Genomic DNA, 16,036 nt, shown 5'->3' with positions numbered 1-16,036 from the left:
ATCAACTAAACGTTTCACTGTTGTTGGGGTGAAACGTTGGACGAATGAGCAATACGTATGTCGCCAAGATTGCCAGCGCACATTACTAAAAGAGCAGAAAGAAAGCTCGGTGTAAAGGAATGAAGAAAGAGATACTGTGAAAATTATCGGCGTCTCTTGATATATTTCAGGTGGTTTTTCTCAATGAACCGCCGCTAAATCGTCGGCATGGGCCGTGCATATTTCCTTCTATCCTCGTCTTTCCCGCTGTGCAATAATGTCCTCTGTGTTGATGTCATGGCAACTTTAGCCGGAATCAGAACACCTTTGGACCCTAGTATGGGTTGCAAGCTAAGTCTGGCACAAAAGTTTTTTTTATCGTATACATACATAATACTGCAAATATAATAGACTGCGCCATATGCGCAAGTATCAGATGGCCTGTCTTCTATTCTTGCCTTCCGGCACCAAACGTAACTCATCATGCATGTTCAAGATAGAGGTCAAAAGATGCCGAAAGCATTTTGTCCGGTCAAAGGATGCGACAGGTGCGCTGTTGAATTTATCCTGGTGCTACTGTTGGAAATTTTTTTTCCGACATCACATGTCTTTGTGGCATCCCACGTGATCGCCTCGAAAATATAACCAACATCTCACTGCGGCAGTCAACATTTCGTAGAACCTTTCAGCCCACATGCTTTGCACTGCAATCACGGCTTTACACCGGATGAAACTGAGCATAGCACGCCGAGTCAGAGGAAATATTTATTTAGCTTCCAACATAAATATTGCAGCTGGTGGTATGAGAGGGGGAGGGGGGGGGGCGAAGTGCGAAGACCATATCAGCTTCAGCATATACGTCGCTCAGCGGCTTCAGCTCCCACAGGCAAGCGCAGGAGATCGCAGGAAATTGCTTTTCAACCCACCCTTGCTTCCCGGTGGGAGTTGGCCGTGGCCGAACTCCGCTGTAAAAAAGGAAAAAAAGAATGGGTGACATATGTGCACGCTATGAGCAAAAACAAATGATCTATAAGAAGAGCCAAGCTAACCTGCAATGGGGCAGTGATGCTAGTGCAATAGCAAAACGCGCGTTATAAAATATCACGGGAATGTTTCGTCAATACAATGGGGTGTTCTCGGGACTAATTTTGATTATTTATAACTACGCTTGAAATAATCATGCCGGATGCGGCCAGCAAAACGAAATGGTGAAATGGCGGTCAGGACACTTAGTTCAGCTATAAAAATATGTTTTCTACGTACTAAGGAAGTTTATGCATACCTGAAGGGGAAAAAGGATATAGAAGTGAAATTGAAAAAAAATCACTAGGTAAAGGATAAAATAAACAGACAAATTTCGAGTCTACGTGCTTTTGCAACGGAAATTGAGTCCTAAATGTATGGTCGGTGTGAAATTACGTATGAACAGATTGCGAAATAATCGAGTTCTTTTGAAAGCAGTGCAGCTGATACTTATCCGTTTTTCTTTTTTTTGCTGAGAAGAGGAGGAGGGTGTGTTCAGGCGCCGATCACGTCCCTCAGCACCATTGTCACACGACCCATCGCCTCTTCGTTCCAGTGCACCATGTCCAGCCGCCGGTCCGACCCCATCCGCCTGTAAATGTGTCAGTGTTGATTACACTACAACCAATGTAGCCGGGACAGCTTACCGCTCGTACAGGCAATAGCGGACACGACGTCTGCCCAGCACAAAGAGGCGATGGATTTCAACAGCAACAACTCCGTCTGCGTGAAAGTAGCGCAACGAACAGGTTATTCTCTGCCGCAAACTGTCGTAAAGAGAGACATAGTACCCATAGTCAGCCCGAGGATCCACGCGTTCACGGCATTCAGAATTCGCCAGTGGGAGCTGGACCGCGCAGCGCGGGCCACCGGCGGCAGCGTCATGACGACAACACCACATCCGCGTCCGAGTAACAGCGCCAATACGACCTCCAAATCCGCAATCAATTGGTACGCGTCGTCCATGGTTCTGGCCTGTGAAAAAAAGAATGAAAATGGCAGTGTTGATGCAGAAATTCTGAGCATACCCTTAGCTCAGAGGCAGAATTGCATCTGTTGTGCATACCAGGCGCAGGTCGTTGGTGCCGATCATCAGGACGACCCTGGGCTCCATGTGGCGGAGGTTTCTCAGGCAACTAATCAGCCTCCGCGCACGGCAACCCGGTACAAGCGTTGGGCTCTCTGGGTGCGAAAGAAAATTCAGGCGGTCAGCAACGCGCAAAGCTTACACACTTATTAGAGATTTTTAGCATAGCGGCTCCCGTACGCTACGCTAGGTTTAGCGGGTAGCGGGACCCTACTGCGCATGCGCGCGCGGAGAGGGCAAAGAGATCCCCCTTCACCCGAACAAATTCGTCGCAGTCTCAGCAAGGCATGGGCTCCCGCTCCGCGGAAGGAATGCGCACATTCGTTCCGCACCTCGCCCCGCGCGCGCATGCGCAGTCGGGACCCGCTAAACTTAGCGTAGCGTACGGGAGCCGCTATGCTAAACTCTCTATTAGCAGCTCAGCTTTGTAGCCGAGTGATAGAGCTGCCACCAGTCTCACCTATTGCGCGACGAGGCAAGCCTGAAGTTTGCACCGCCAGCCTCGTCAGCATGCTGTCGCCGACTAGCTGGTGCCCCCACAGCGCCGCAGGGGAGTTGGTGAACATCTGCGAGCAAACATCACAGACTGTGTAAGTTCGGCCGAACAACGAGAATGCGCTCCTGCCCCAACCCCATTCAGTAAAAGCGACCGATGCCATTAGATTTTGCACCGTGAACTCGGTTGTCTTTGTTTGAAAAGCCACGCGTACTTGCCATCAACAAAAAAGGAGTAAGACGAAACTGTCAGCGCTGTGCCGTCGTCCCCTTTTCTTTTGTCCTTGTGTTCCTTGTGCTGGTTTTCATGATGAATATGAAGAAACTGTGTTTCGCCGTAAGTCTGCACTGCATTACTGGAATGTGTTCAACTACAACCTACATAGGTACTGACTGCTCAGTTACACCCCAAGAGCCTCAAGATAACGCGTGGAAGGCCTCATTTGCAAATATGCTACAAAATCTGTCCGGCATTTGTACACATTTTAGCTAGAAATGAGAAAATATTGCTGATAAGCTTGCTTACCGTTGCCGCACGATCTCCGTCAGTCCGCTGAGAAGACAGCAATAACCCCTGGTATAGGTGACCAGCTATCGACAGCGTAAACCACGTGATTGTTCCCTCTCTCTGCCGCAGTTGAGGATGGTGCGCTGTCATGCTAGGGGAGAGGGGTTTAGTGACGATCCGGAGAGTGAAAACACATTCCATGGTGAGGACAGGTCGGGAATATACAAAACACGTGATTCGCCATCAAAGGCCACCGTTCCCTCCTGTCTCCTATCTTCCCCCTCCCCCTTCCGTTCTCCCATAAGCAGTACTTGGAAGAGATGACTAAAGCAAACGTTGGGCTAGCTGGGTACACATGACACCTTGGGAAACCGCGCGAAAACGTGGACGGAGAGAAGGCAAACAGACACGTCTGTCTTCGCCTTCTCTTCGTCCACGTTTTCGCGCGGTTTCCTAAGGTGTCATGGGAGAGATATTTTTTCACTTTCGCTTTTGCTGGATTCATTGGTGCGGGACCCATTTTTAGCAAACCGCACTCTACAGATGTACGGGTAAAACTAGCAAGCGCTATGGGACGAGCGATTACCGGCAGCTGATATTTTTTCCAAGAGCCAGAAGACACATAGACTGAGCGGATAAAGATAAATAGAAAGCGACGGCTGCCAGCGTTGACATTCCACCGAAGTTGCCTTTCTCCCACTAAAAAAAAATTAATAAAAATAGAAAAATCGCCGTGTTTTTTTTTCTTCTTTCATGTTTTTTTTCTTCTTTCATAGAGAAATCGGCGTTCGCGTATTTTTACCTGCTCTGAGACTGAATTGAAGGATCGAACGGCTTGTGTAACCATGACAAAATACAGCTTGTTTTGATCAAGAAAAAGAACACAAAGAATAATAAATTTCAATTTGGCATAACGCTTTGCTTAGAACAATTGCACATTTGCATATTTTTGAGGAAGCAATGTTTTCTCCATCAGCATTACCCCATTTTCATGTTCTAGTCCACTTGTATGTCATCTCAAATAGGCGCATCTTGAGATGTGGCAGCTATTATAACCGCAACGGGGTCCGGACAGTTTTATCGAACCCCGTTTTATCGAACGCCTTTTTATCGATGGACGATTTATCGAAGCCGTTTTATCGAAAATGTTTTTCTCAACCACCTGCAACCAAATTTATTTGGTTGCGGATGGTTTGAAGTTTGCAGTAATCATGAATGGTGAACCAACCCGCCAATCCAGGCAAATCGATACCTTATCTCAAAATTCGCCCAGGCAAACCTTCTCATTTGTAACAAGGCTTTCTCTTTCTCGCTGTTTACACAGATGATGAACAAATAGAATAATATGAAAGAAAGCTAGCACTTTTTCCTCTGGCAAAAGCAAGCGGAGTGTGGAGATAGATGGCCGTGGACGCGGAGCGTGTACCTTTTACGCGGGACCCGGACACTTCCGTGTACGGACTATTCGGTGCCATTTATATTTTTGTGATGGGTATAAATTTGTCTCCACAAATCCTTTGATTCTGTTCTTCGCGTTTCCGTTGATTTCGTTCTCGTTCATGGCGTTTTTTGTTCTGTTCACAGTAAGTCACTATACGGCAGGTTGCTTCGTTTTTACCTCTGTTCATCACTTTGCACCTCAGCATGTCACGGGTTTTCGGTCCACACGCTTCCATGTTATAGATTTATTATGATTATTATTTTTGTGAGGCCACCTGTCTTTTCTTTTTTTACCAGTGAAATCTCTATTCACGGTGCTGTCGCTGCCCTACACCTGTGTCAGGCTGAACTTCCAAAGGCAGCTGGCTATCCCTCTTGTTCTTGTGTTCCTCTCCCTTGCTTCTGGTTCCACTTATCCTAACCTTTGAACAGGATGTTGGTGCTGGAGGAGTGAACTAACTTGCTTCCAGAAACTTGCTTCCGCCGGGTGAAACGAATCGGCCAAGATTGAGGGTCGGACTCTTGGCGACACGCGACGATGTTTTCTTGTTTTATTTTTATTTGGCGGGGGGAAGGTAAATATACGCTGCTGTTAGGTTGTATGGGGGTTGTTTTCCACGGCGGTTTTCCACTTGCTCATTCATCAGCAACACCCTCGACGTATGCACGGCGGCAATGTTGGCTTCTCTGTCGACGCCAGAACATGCTGCTCAGAATTATTATACATATAAAAAAAAAGATCGAAACACGCGACACCATCAACTAAAGCCTTTCTGCGTTTGTTTGGCCTGCTTGCACTATGTAGTTTCTCTCTTGGTCGGAAGGCAGAATACTAACCCATTAGCGGGAACACCGAACAGATTTTTTTTTTTTTCATTTTCAAATGCGATTATAACTACTTATAAGCTCCCGTTTCGAGTCAGTGCTCACCCTTGTTGCGTTCTTCCTTAGCTCGTGCGTGGTAGCTCATACCAGAAGCTGCGTACAGCATTGTGGAGGCTACATCGTTGTGAACAGTCCGCCTAATGCACCGTGAAGGGGGCTTAGGGCCAGGTGGAACCGCCAGGCCCCTGCGGCTTTCCTTCACGGTGAGTTAGGCGCACGCAGCTTCTTGTATGAACTCTAGGCAGGACACCGCGAGTCAACACGGTAAACAGTGTTTTTTTTTACTTCAAGAAAAAAAGAATTCTCGCTGCACATAAATTGGAGAAAAGCTGAACCTGCCGAGCCTACAAGCACCCCCCACCCTCCCTTCCACAATACCGTAGCGAATTCACCTCCGCAACCCACGACACCCCCCTCCCTATCTGAGGAAGTCCCTCTGAATGGGAGCCTGGTCGCGGCTCTTTGTAGTTGTTTGCTGATGGCGTTTTGAAAGTGTTTGAGAGGAGAAGGATGACTTTATTTGAAAAAGGAGGCCAAGCGGCCCTGTTGTGGGATCTGGGAATATGGGCAGGGGAAGATGGTTCGAATAAAGCGTTGTTATGGCACTTCGATTGTTCACTTCAGCACAATATGTCTGTGGTACCATAGCTATGAGAATAGCTATGGCATATAGCGAATTGTTTGGGCCGCTCGGCGTTCTTCCTTCCACTTTCTACAGGGTTGCCTTTTATTCAAAAAGAAAAAAAAAACACTGTATAGGAAGACTGCTACGTCGTAGCTTCACTCTCCAGGTAGAAATCAAAGCCTAAATTTAGGAAAGTATTGTTGTATTTTATGTTGATACCGTTGTTCAGAGTTTATTTTACCGAGCATATATACACTCGCGGAGAAGCTAATTTCCAATTTCCATTTTGTTTTGAATGAATCGTTTCATTGAACAAGACAACTGATAGTATCTCCTAAACAGCTTGTTGACATTGCCACATCGATGTGGGTGGGGGGGCTTTTCTATTTTAGATGCGAAGCATCTCTTGCTCGGGTCTATGCCCCGCGGCGTCGGCGTCCGCACTCTACTATAAAAAAAATACTTAGGCCATGCCCGGTTTCGAACCCACGACTCTCTGGCCGCAACGGGAGGTACGCGGTGCTCTACGGCGCTCTGCGGCCGTGGCGGCTCAGTGGACGGGGCCGGGCTTTCCCGTTTCACCTTGTAGTGAGTAAGATCTAATTAGTCGTGGTGCAAGGGACGCGTGTGGGACTGGACGGGCATACCCTAGCATAGGTTCAAATCGTGCACCTAACCTTAGTTTTCGTAACATTTATTTTCTTTGCGCAAACGTTTTTACCACCACCAGTGGCGTAGCCAGGGGGGGGGGGGAGGTTTGGGGGGTTCAAACCCCCAGAAATTTTTATTGCTGGATGTTTTCTTGTCTTTCAAATGTGTTAAAATGTAATGTTGAATGTTGTCCTGTAAAAACTACCAATTATATATATATATATATATATATATATATATATATATATATATATATATATATATATATATATATATATATATATATATATATATATATATATATATATATATATATATATATATATATATATATACACACACGCATTAGGGTTGGGACGCAACCCCCCCCCCCCCGAAATACATTTCTGGCTACGCCACTGACCACCACCATCGGCTATTTATGGTGCCATCACCCAGTCACCAAATTTTCCAGAGATTGCATTCGATCTGACAGGAATGAGCTAATCAGTAATTATATTGCATGTGCTCGGCTGAATGAAAATTTTCCGTCCAGCAACGGGGTCATTACAGCGCCAAGATCATTGCATAATTTTGCTCTGCCAACAAAGTTAGATGCCACATTTCTCAGCAAACTGAGGTCACACGTTTTGAGGTCACACGTGAGGTCGAACTGCAACAGTACAGGCACTGACACAGCTGTTTATTGGAGACAAAACTTCCAACGCCGCTGCCTCCATACAAACTTTGCTGCGCTTGGAATGTGAATAAAAAAAAGAAAGCTGGCATACTCGGATGCAGGAGGCAGAGATTCACCAAAGCTGCTGCGAAGGAACTTTTATTGACCCTTGAAATACTCTCGGCTATGTAATGTTACAATAAGTTCATCAGAAGAAAGATGTGCTTGCCAATCAACGCGCAATGGTACACAAATTTCTTCACTTGCTTGAAATGAACAAGGTTACTGAACATGCAAACTATATGAAGGTTTTGCACGAAATAGGAACCAGTTTCGTTGACAATGGCTTTCGACTGGTAAATGTTCCTCTCGCGGTTGCATGTTGTTTCCTGGCATACCGAACTCAGCTGCTTTTCCTGAAAACTTTGCAAAACAAAAATTAACAAGCAAGGGTAACAACAAAGGCCTTTATTTGCACTAAGCAAAAGTCATGAGCCCTACAGAGGCACACAAACTGGCAAAAGACCTTTGTATCTTACAGCAAGCTGAAAAGACAAAAATATAACATAATGGTTATCAAATACAGGGATGGGACAACAGGGTGAGAAAGACTGAAATGAAGTATATAATAGTTTCTAAAGCGTAATTGGCTCTCTGGCTGTGTTCATTGAAATGGCCTTCCGTGCATGGCAACACAAATTGTGGCTGCTGGATGGAGCGGCTGCTGCGTAGTTGAAGGGGTTCAATACGCTTCGCCGGCCCTTTCTCTGGTTTAGGTTAAGCAGTCAGTTGGATTCTCAATAAGTCAGTTTATCTGTTGCGTACTAACGTGTGCAAGATTACGGGAAGTGGCACGGCTCAAAGCAAGGAGTCTATCGAAAACAATGCGGTGCCAGACTTGGCAGTGGCTTGTGCTTGAGTGTGAAGTGCAGTGCGTGCATCTTAGTGAAGTAATCCTTTGGACTCTCTAATGTTATAAAACGTTCGGTTGGTGCTGTTGTCGACAGCAAGCTCGCGAGCCTCTGGAATCGAGCGATCGACATTTCAGAAGTAGGTTGCTGTGTACGCTGCGTCCCCGTGAAGTGTTCAGGCATCTGCGCCTGATAGTAGAACTGGTTGCACAAGTAGTAATAATTGATGTATGTGAAGTGATATTGACAAAAGTGAAGTGGCTAAACATAGCAACGTCACTCAAATTACGAATGGGGTGACCGTGTGCTTCGGGGATTGAAATGGTGCAACGGCCGCCACCTCACTTTGGGCAACTTTGCCCTGGCTCCACATTTGATCGTACAAGGTATTCAGAGATTGCAAAAATAATTTCAGCATTGAAATGGTGAAAAAAAAACACCATTGTAGCGTTTCCCACTTTTAAAATTTTTACGCTATTTTACATTGTATTGCATACAGCCTCAATAATGTTTACAAAGTTTGCAAGATGGTAGTGCAGATCATTCCTTGTGATACTCTCAAACACTTTCTCTAGACGTTATCTCAGTGTTCTGAACACTCCAAACTAATTAAAAATGGGTCTACCCCCGCAACGTCGCTACAAATTTTATTTTCAGAGCCCTGTGACGACATAATAAATGTCGCCACTTCTCCGAAACAAAGGTTCTTCTGCTCCAAAATTGAAATATTGCTGTTCCAAAGTGCTCCCAAATCTGTTTGGGCTGTCTCAACCCTAAAATAGCAAAGTCGTGTTTTTGAGCACATAAAAATTATAAGCTGCTCTCGACAAAAGAAACAAGGAAAGTTTAAAAACAAAGGCAAACATATCCTGAAGGGCGACGTCATTGTATACAGAACACCTTATGCCAGTTACTCAAAAAGAAGTGTATACCACCGTTGGTCCGAGCTGCTACCTCTCACCGAGTCTGGTGAACAGCGGGCCATGCCTGCTGACAATGCTGAGGTTCCACATTTCCGGGTCCAGCTTCCACTGCAAAACGTAATCTAGAAATACACATAACGGCAAGGCTGCTCTGCAATAGACAACCAGGAAAGCGACATAATGGGTTGAAGGAAGTTGAAAGCGATAACGAATACTTGTTGCAGGTTAAACCGGTTACTTTGCTGTTCGGGGCATTGCCTCGACGGGAACTGTTCAAGGTATGTATTTTCACTGCAGTAACTGTGTGGTTCCCACCTATTGAAGATACTACTTGGTGTCAGAGAAGGCAGGTAATGCTTGCAGGTGAGGGCACCGTCTTGAGTCTAGTTGGTCTGACTACTGGTCGTTTAGTGCGTTCTTGCTTCAGGAGCATACGCGTCAATAGTAGCGGTTACACAGTTCTGACTGGATGAACCAGCTACTGCCTGCCAGTGAGGGCACCGTCTTGGCTCTAGTTGGTCTGACTACTGGTCGTTTAGTGCGTTCTTGCTTCAGGAGCATACACGTCAATAGTAGCGGTTACACAGTTCTGACTGGATGAACCAGCTACTGCATGAATGAGCACTGTGCGTCCTCAATACCTTCTGAAAGCCGCGCATACTTACCTTTTTTCGGCTTTGCTGCCTTTGCATGGTTCACCCTGGCCTCAATGGCAAGCCTGTTCCAGTATGGGCGTCGCACGTCCATGGAGCGAGCAAGGCGGGAGTCTACAATTTCTGGAAGAATACAGTCTGTGTAGAATCGCAGCAGGAATGGCTCCATTTTTGTTGCCCAGAAAATGTCATCCCGAAGTACCTCTTGCACATGTATTCCCTTGGTTGTGTACACCACGAAGTCGCAGATATTCCTTCTGGTGACATGAAGCTGTCCCTGGACTTGGTAAAAATACTTGTGCGATCGTTGGAGCACAGGATCACCATCTTTCTCCTTTTTGTCTGCAAACTTTCGTGCTGCTTCCATAGGTTCATCTCCCTTTGAAGTTAATGGGCATTTGACCTCTACAATTCGGTCCTTGCCAACTACACCATCTGGTGATGCCGCCAGGAATCCATGCTCAAGATCAACGAACAGCCCACATGGCTGAACATCTCTTTTCGTTTCTGCTGCGTATAGCTGGATTGCAACACTCTCATGCTGCTTCCCGTGCTCTGTGGCAGCATTTGTGAAGCTCCTTGGATGAAGGAGGGTCTTGACCAATGCGTCACATGGTGTGGAGTCTTTCCTTACGCATACCGCATGGAAATTCGAAGCTGTTAGGCGCAGCCTTCTGTGCTCGAACCAATTTGGATTGTCGGCCTGCCCACGAGTTTGGGCCTCGATTTGTTCACAGGCTTCCTCATCTACACGGAGCTCATTCAGTTGCCTTTCAACTTTTTCAGCAAACTCTTCAGGCGGTATGTCTGGCTTCATACAATTTGCCCCATAGTGAGGTGATGAAGTACTAGCAGCACTAATCTTCTGCTGATGCTGGCTGTCAAAAAGGCGCCTTTTTCGTGGCAATCTTTGGTTTCTGTCAGCCACTTTTTTGCTTGCATACTTCTTGTAGACAGCACCAGGGCTATTGGAAGTTATAGCTTTGCTGGTTTTTGCGTGCCACTGAGGTCCCAGCTGGAAGCTTAGCCCAGCAACTTGGCAGCGATGCTCGTAAGAGCCTTTCTGGCACCGGTTGATCTGCTTTCCACCAGAAAACTTTGCAACAAGAGACATGAGGGCTTCAGCAAGGTTGCTTGTGTCATCTGTTATGAGACGGGCCGCTTTTTCAGAAATACTGTTGGCTGCCGTCATTATCTTTGTTCTGAGCATGGCAGGGAGCTTCTCGAATAAGTTTTCACCTTTTGTGCCATCACAAAAGTAACTCTTGCAGCCGTCATGGCAGCCAAACACATGTTTGGGACCATTTCTCAAGTCAGCGGCCAATTCTCGAGCAAGCTGCCTTTCATTACTTGGATGCTCTCGCAATACTTCGGCGTAGTGACTGACAGCCTTGCGTGCACCGTTCTTGATGCGCTTTATTCTCGGGCCCGACAGCATGGGCCGGCCGCCTTTGCTTTCCTTAGCGATGGCATAGAGGCGGGAAGTGTAGCACTTGACCACATGGTTCGCACACTCGTGCTTCTGAACAAAACGACCGTAGTCAACCTTTGACTGAATCTGGTGGTATACAGACGAATCCCCATCGCCTATAAAGGTGCGATACTCAACTTCGTGCATCTCCTTGCTTCGCTGGAATCCCTCAACAAGGACATCTGCCTCCATGGCTCCTGAGCTTTGATCCCAGTTCTTGTAGCAGGTGTGCTTTTTTGCCTCAACATTTTTCCTCGCGTAGAACGCACAAGTGCTGCACAGCTTGTTTCTCACACCCAAGTAGAGGAGCTTTTTTGTGCGCTTACCTATGATGACGGCCACACCAGAATTTGCAGAATACCTGTGGCCGTGGCTCCTGTGGGACCAGCCACCATCAACCACCACTGTAATCTTTGGGGTGCAGCCATCCTCGCAGAAATCGCCAGCTGCTTCCGCCAGCCTCTTTTCCTCTTTTCCAGCTTCTAACATTTGTCCCAGGAGCACAGCTTTCCATTGCTGAAAAATCAAACGTAGTGGAAAATGTGACTGTTCGCTACAGGTTAAAACGTATTTTGTCAGTTTTATACATGTGCTACACGGCCATTTAAAAGTCCTAACGCAACGTCTATCGAAATTTCCCATTGCTACGCTATAGTGCACCTGCAATCCAGTCGAGCCATTTGTCATTTGAATGTGTCCGTGTAGCACGGACCTTGTGAGTGACAATATAAATTCTATTTTGCCTAGAGCATGGAAGAGAATCCTGGCCTTGCATTTGAGGCAATAAGGCAATTTGAAATTGAGTTTTTCCTGTTTGCATGCACAGCCCATTGCAAATAAGGCTCCATAGCAGTGCGGAAAATTGAATGAGTTAGTAAGAATGAAGTCTCAAGCCATAGCATAAAAACAGCAATTATGGCTTGCTATCTCCTGTTGTTTCATGGCAACATGCCGTAAACCACGAGAGCAGGCTATCGAAAGCTGAAAAAATAAATTATTTGGTCAGTTATAACATGAAGGAACCCCATAAGAATGGGAATGGCACATAAGCAACACATTCCTAAATGGTTCTATTCAAAGTCACTGCAAACTGCCACACAAAGTGGAAACACCATGCAACAGAAGCTACCCTGCAGCCTACCTAGTCAGTGGGCACATTTGTCACCTAGTTCAGGAACGCGTGCAAATATAAGGTGCATTACGAAATTGAGATCAGAAAGTTGTCTTACATTTGTGCAAATACGGTATATAAAATGGAATTATCTGCATAAAAATGTTGCGACAATATTACTCTAGAGCTACTTGCTTCAGCCGCAGAAAATTGAACCAGTCAACTAAATGGTTCAAGCTTCCCTCAGAAAGGATCCCCATTGTACATTCTCCCTACAGCAAAAATCATTACTAGAAATTAAAGTGTGGCCTGTCTTATTTATCATGATTTTATGCAGCACATTCATAATTGCGGTCTCGTTCACAGACCAACAGTAACTTGGCGATGCTCAGGTGTCATTATATCAAGGGTCTGTTTGATTTGGCAGAAGTGGGCCATGGTAGTGATTTTCATTTCTTTTATATGCGTTTCTGCTTCAGTTTGAAGAACTGACAAGAGCTGAGGTCTTCGCAAGTTTTCGACACATTGTAAATCACCCACTGGTTCTAACTGAACGTAAGCGAACGTAACAAGAATTGGCCCAACAAATATTTGGAATCATTAGGTAGACAAAAACACTGGACAGAGAGGGCAGAAACAAAACCTGGAAACATGCCAAAGCACTTGCCTTTCCAAGTGCCTCCTCTCGACGCAGGAACGTTTTTTTGCACATGACAGGAATTTCCATGACAGACAGTGCCTCCTCCAAATGTGAATGCCCAGACCCGATACTCGTGAACGCCCAGACAGTAGCATCGTTTACTCCAAGAGCTGCCTTCTCTGCGAGAGGGGTGGGCTCTGCAACAGGGTCGGTAGTGACTTTTGTAACCTCATGGCAACCGCTACACTGGAATTTAAACTCCGACCAAAGGCCAATCCTTCGTTCCTCTTCAAACTCAAAGTGTCCTCCACCAGGAAAAGGGCACCGGTGTTCGCCAAGCTCTTGAGCAGCCTTCATGAAGTGGCCCACAGACACAACTCTTCTTCCACACACGCCTCCATTCTGTGCTGTCGGGACACTGACGTCCCTCTCAAAGGAAAGCTCTGGCAAAAGCTCCTGAATTCCAAGGCCGTCCCAGTAGTCAGCCATAGCTTCATGACTTGACGCAGACTGAGGTGATCTGCAATCAGCCGTGATGGTTGCAGTGTTGGTGTTCATCAGAGGCACTGCTTTGTGCATATTTTCAGCACGTTTTCTGTAAAACACAATGTCTCTTTACTACATGTGCACCAGCAAAATGTATAGCAAGAAAAAACAAAATGTCAGGAAACATATAAATGTGCAAATACGCGCTAGTGATGTGTGCATAGTTCCTAAAAAGTGGGAGTCATAAACCATGTGACAATCCTGCACTTTCTAACTATTCGTGGGGTGCTTGCCTCTGGAGATGAGCAATTACAAAGGACATAGTGTGAAAACACCTATAACTGCTCTTGTATACTGATAGCGTCTGCCTCAGGATGGTAGAAGCATATGCAGCTATTGACTCTTCCAGCCAGCTACAGAATGACACCAAGGCAATTGAACAAATTACATAACGAGAACTAGCAGGAGTTCGTACTGCCCACAGTTGGTTTGAGCGCATTTTTTAGTGGGTAAATATGCGGCAAGCTGTAATAATTCTACCACCTACATGTTGGTGTATCGGTTTTTTTTTTGCTCATGTATCCCAACATAACCCACAAAGAAGGGCCTCAAATTGACATAAAACCCCAGACGCAACCCCATAATTGGGCAGAAAACCTGTATCGCCTAGTTCCCAGATAAAGAAAGGAGGAGCTTATGGATAAGGTGAACAAAAGAGCACTACAAAAAAGGCATTGTCTAGCGTTCCGTCCAGACGGAACGATAAGGAATGCTAATGTTGCGGAACGGCAGCTGTCACTAAAGTTCTGTTCAGGAGGAACGCAACTCTCCGTGAGAGCAATCTGTTGATTTTTATCCAACCGAACACACCGCTTCCTCACACCGCCAGGGTCGTTGTTAATTAGTAATCACTATTTAGTAATTATAAATGGTCGGACTACCTCTAGCTAAGTACGGAAGGAACTCCAAGCTGCTACCCCAAGCCTGCTTGGCAACATGAACAGAAAACAGTCTTTCTTGATATTTATGCAAAGGCAAAACCGCTTGTTTTAAAGTTGATTCATCAAAGGCAAAACCGCTTGAAAGTTAAAGTTGATTCATCAAAAGTAAACGGTTACAAAAAAATTTACAGACTAGCTTTGTGCAGCCATAGTCACTTATAATAATTACAGATTATCGGACGTAACCCTAGCGTTGGCTGCGTCGGCCTTGGCTTCAGTGAGCCGTAGCGGTTCAGCCGGTTGGGTAAAACCAAAATCGACTGCTCTAGCCAACTGAGTTGTAAGGCGGGCGTGAAGTATAGTTATTACAAAAGTTCTAAATGCGTCAAAAAAAAAAAACAGAGCTCGGCAAGATTTCAACACCCAACTACAACGTCCGTAAGCAGAGGCATAAGTACGACTATTTCACAACGCGTAGCTTTTACGGGTACGGCAGGAGCGAGTACGGCTATTTCACGACGCCTAGATGTTACGGCTACGGCAGCGACGACGAAGAGTTTTCAGGGCACGCCGGGGCGCGCGCCGGCGAGCGAGCCAGGTTAGTTCACGACGGGTAGGGGGGGGATTTCACGACGCCAGCGAGACGCCAACCATATATGGCTACCTTCTGCATTTTTACGGCCAGGCATTGGTGGCCGGGCCACATGCAATGGGAAGGGGCCGCGAATAAAAGTGCAAGCGGTGGCAGCAAGCGGTGGCTAGGCTCCGAATAACAAACCACCTAGAGCTTTTAGCATTGAAAGGTAAAACTAGCAGCCCCACGCCGGTCAAAATCGTGGTAAGAACTAAGCGCGCTGTTTCACATCCCCAACACATGCGAACCCTCATGCGGACCCTCATATTCCGCCAGAACACAACAAAGGCTGAACAGAAATAACACTCGCAGCGCGTTAGCGCGAGATTGCGTGCAATGAACACAAAAAGAAAATCCTTACTTGCATGAGGAAGCTGCGGCCGCTCTCGCTTGCGCTCGGCGACTTTGTGATGCATTTTTACGCCTTATCAAACGTTTGGGCGTTTTACGGGTGTTACCCATCGCAGATCACAAAATGTCGCACCGCTGTACTCCACCGGACAACGGCGGTGCAGAATGCCCAAAGATACCGAGCAAATTTGCTACCACGGAAGTTCGCACAGACCGCACGGCGTGGCGACAAAAACTGAACGAGTATCGGCAGTATCGGGTATCGGGTATCGGCACCACGACAAAGAAGAGGCGAAAAGTCTGGGGAGCCTGAATGTACCGCCTTGAGGCTCCCTCGAATAGTGCGTTTGGCCGCGCCATCGGTAGCAGAAAGCTGAAACGTAACAAAGTAGCTTTACAGTTTCGACACTGATGGCGCCACGTAAAACTGCAACGTTGTTATTGCTGTAAAATTGTCGCTACAGGAATTAAAAAGGGTTAATTGTACATTTACTTGGTAATGTTATAAAGATATGACATCGACGTATATTCCATGTAACGCACTTTTTGGAGTTCCGTGTGTGT

At 46.3% G+C, this 16,036-nt stretch overlaps 2 protein-coding genes across 2 annotated transcripts; both read right to left on the bottom strand.

Annotated features, from left to right (window-relative positions):
- Positions 1 to 731: 731 nt before the first annotated feature.
- LOC144138349 (uncharacterized) lies at positions 732 to 3,299 on the bottom strand. Its single transcript, XM_077670587.1, has 6 exons — positions 3,111 to 3,299; positions 2,550 to 2,655; positions 2,069 to 2,184; positions 1,794 to 1,977; positions 1,650 to 1,725; positions 732 to 1,594 (listed from the first exon to the last, which is right to left on the bottom strand). Exons 1-6 carry the CDS (start codon positions 3,291 to 3,293, stop codon positions 1,498 to 1,500), a joined length of 762 nt encoding a protein of 253 aa, XP_077526713.1. The 5' UTR covers positions 3,294 to 3,299; the 3' UTR covers positions 732 to 1,497.
- Positions 3,300 to 9,212: 5,913 nt separating this feature from the next.
- On the bottom strand, positions 9,213 to 15,792 carry LOC144139722 (uncharacterized). The gene is made up of 4 exons (XM_077672005.1): positions 15,483 to 15,792; positions 13,088 to 13,655; positions 9,851 to 11,825; positions 9,213 to 9,307 (listed from the first exon to the last, which is right to left on the bottom strand). The coding sequence occupies exons 1-4, from the start codon at positions 15,581 to 15,583 to the stop codon at positions 9,213 to 9,215; spliced, it is 2,739 nt and encodes a 912-aa protein (XP_077528131.1). The 5' UTR covers positions 15,584 to 15,792.
- Positions 15,793 to 16,036: the final 244 nt, after the last annotated feature.

Source organism: Haemaphysalis longicornis, unplaced genomic scaffold, assembly GCF_048455015.1.
Source record: "Haemaphysalis longicornis isolate Haplotype H1 unplaced genomic scaffold, Haemaphysalis longicornis Haplotype H1 scaffold_5, whole genome shotgun sequence".
Taxonomy (NCBI): domain Eukaryota; kingdom Metazoa; phylum Arthropoda; class Arachnida; order Ixodida; family Ixodidae; genus Haemaphysalis; species Haemaphysalis longicornis.
The sequence above is the reverse complement of the archived record's forward strand: the minus strand, read 5'-3'. Positions and strand labels throughout refer to the sequence as shown.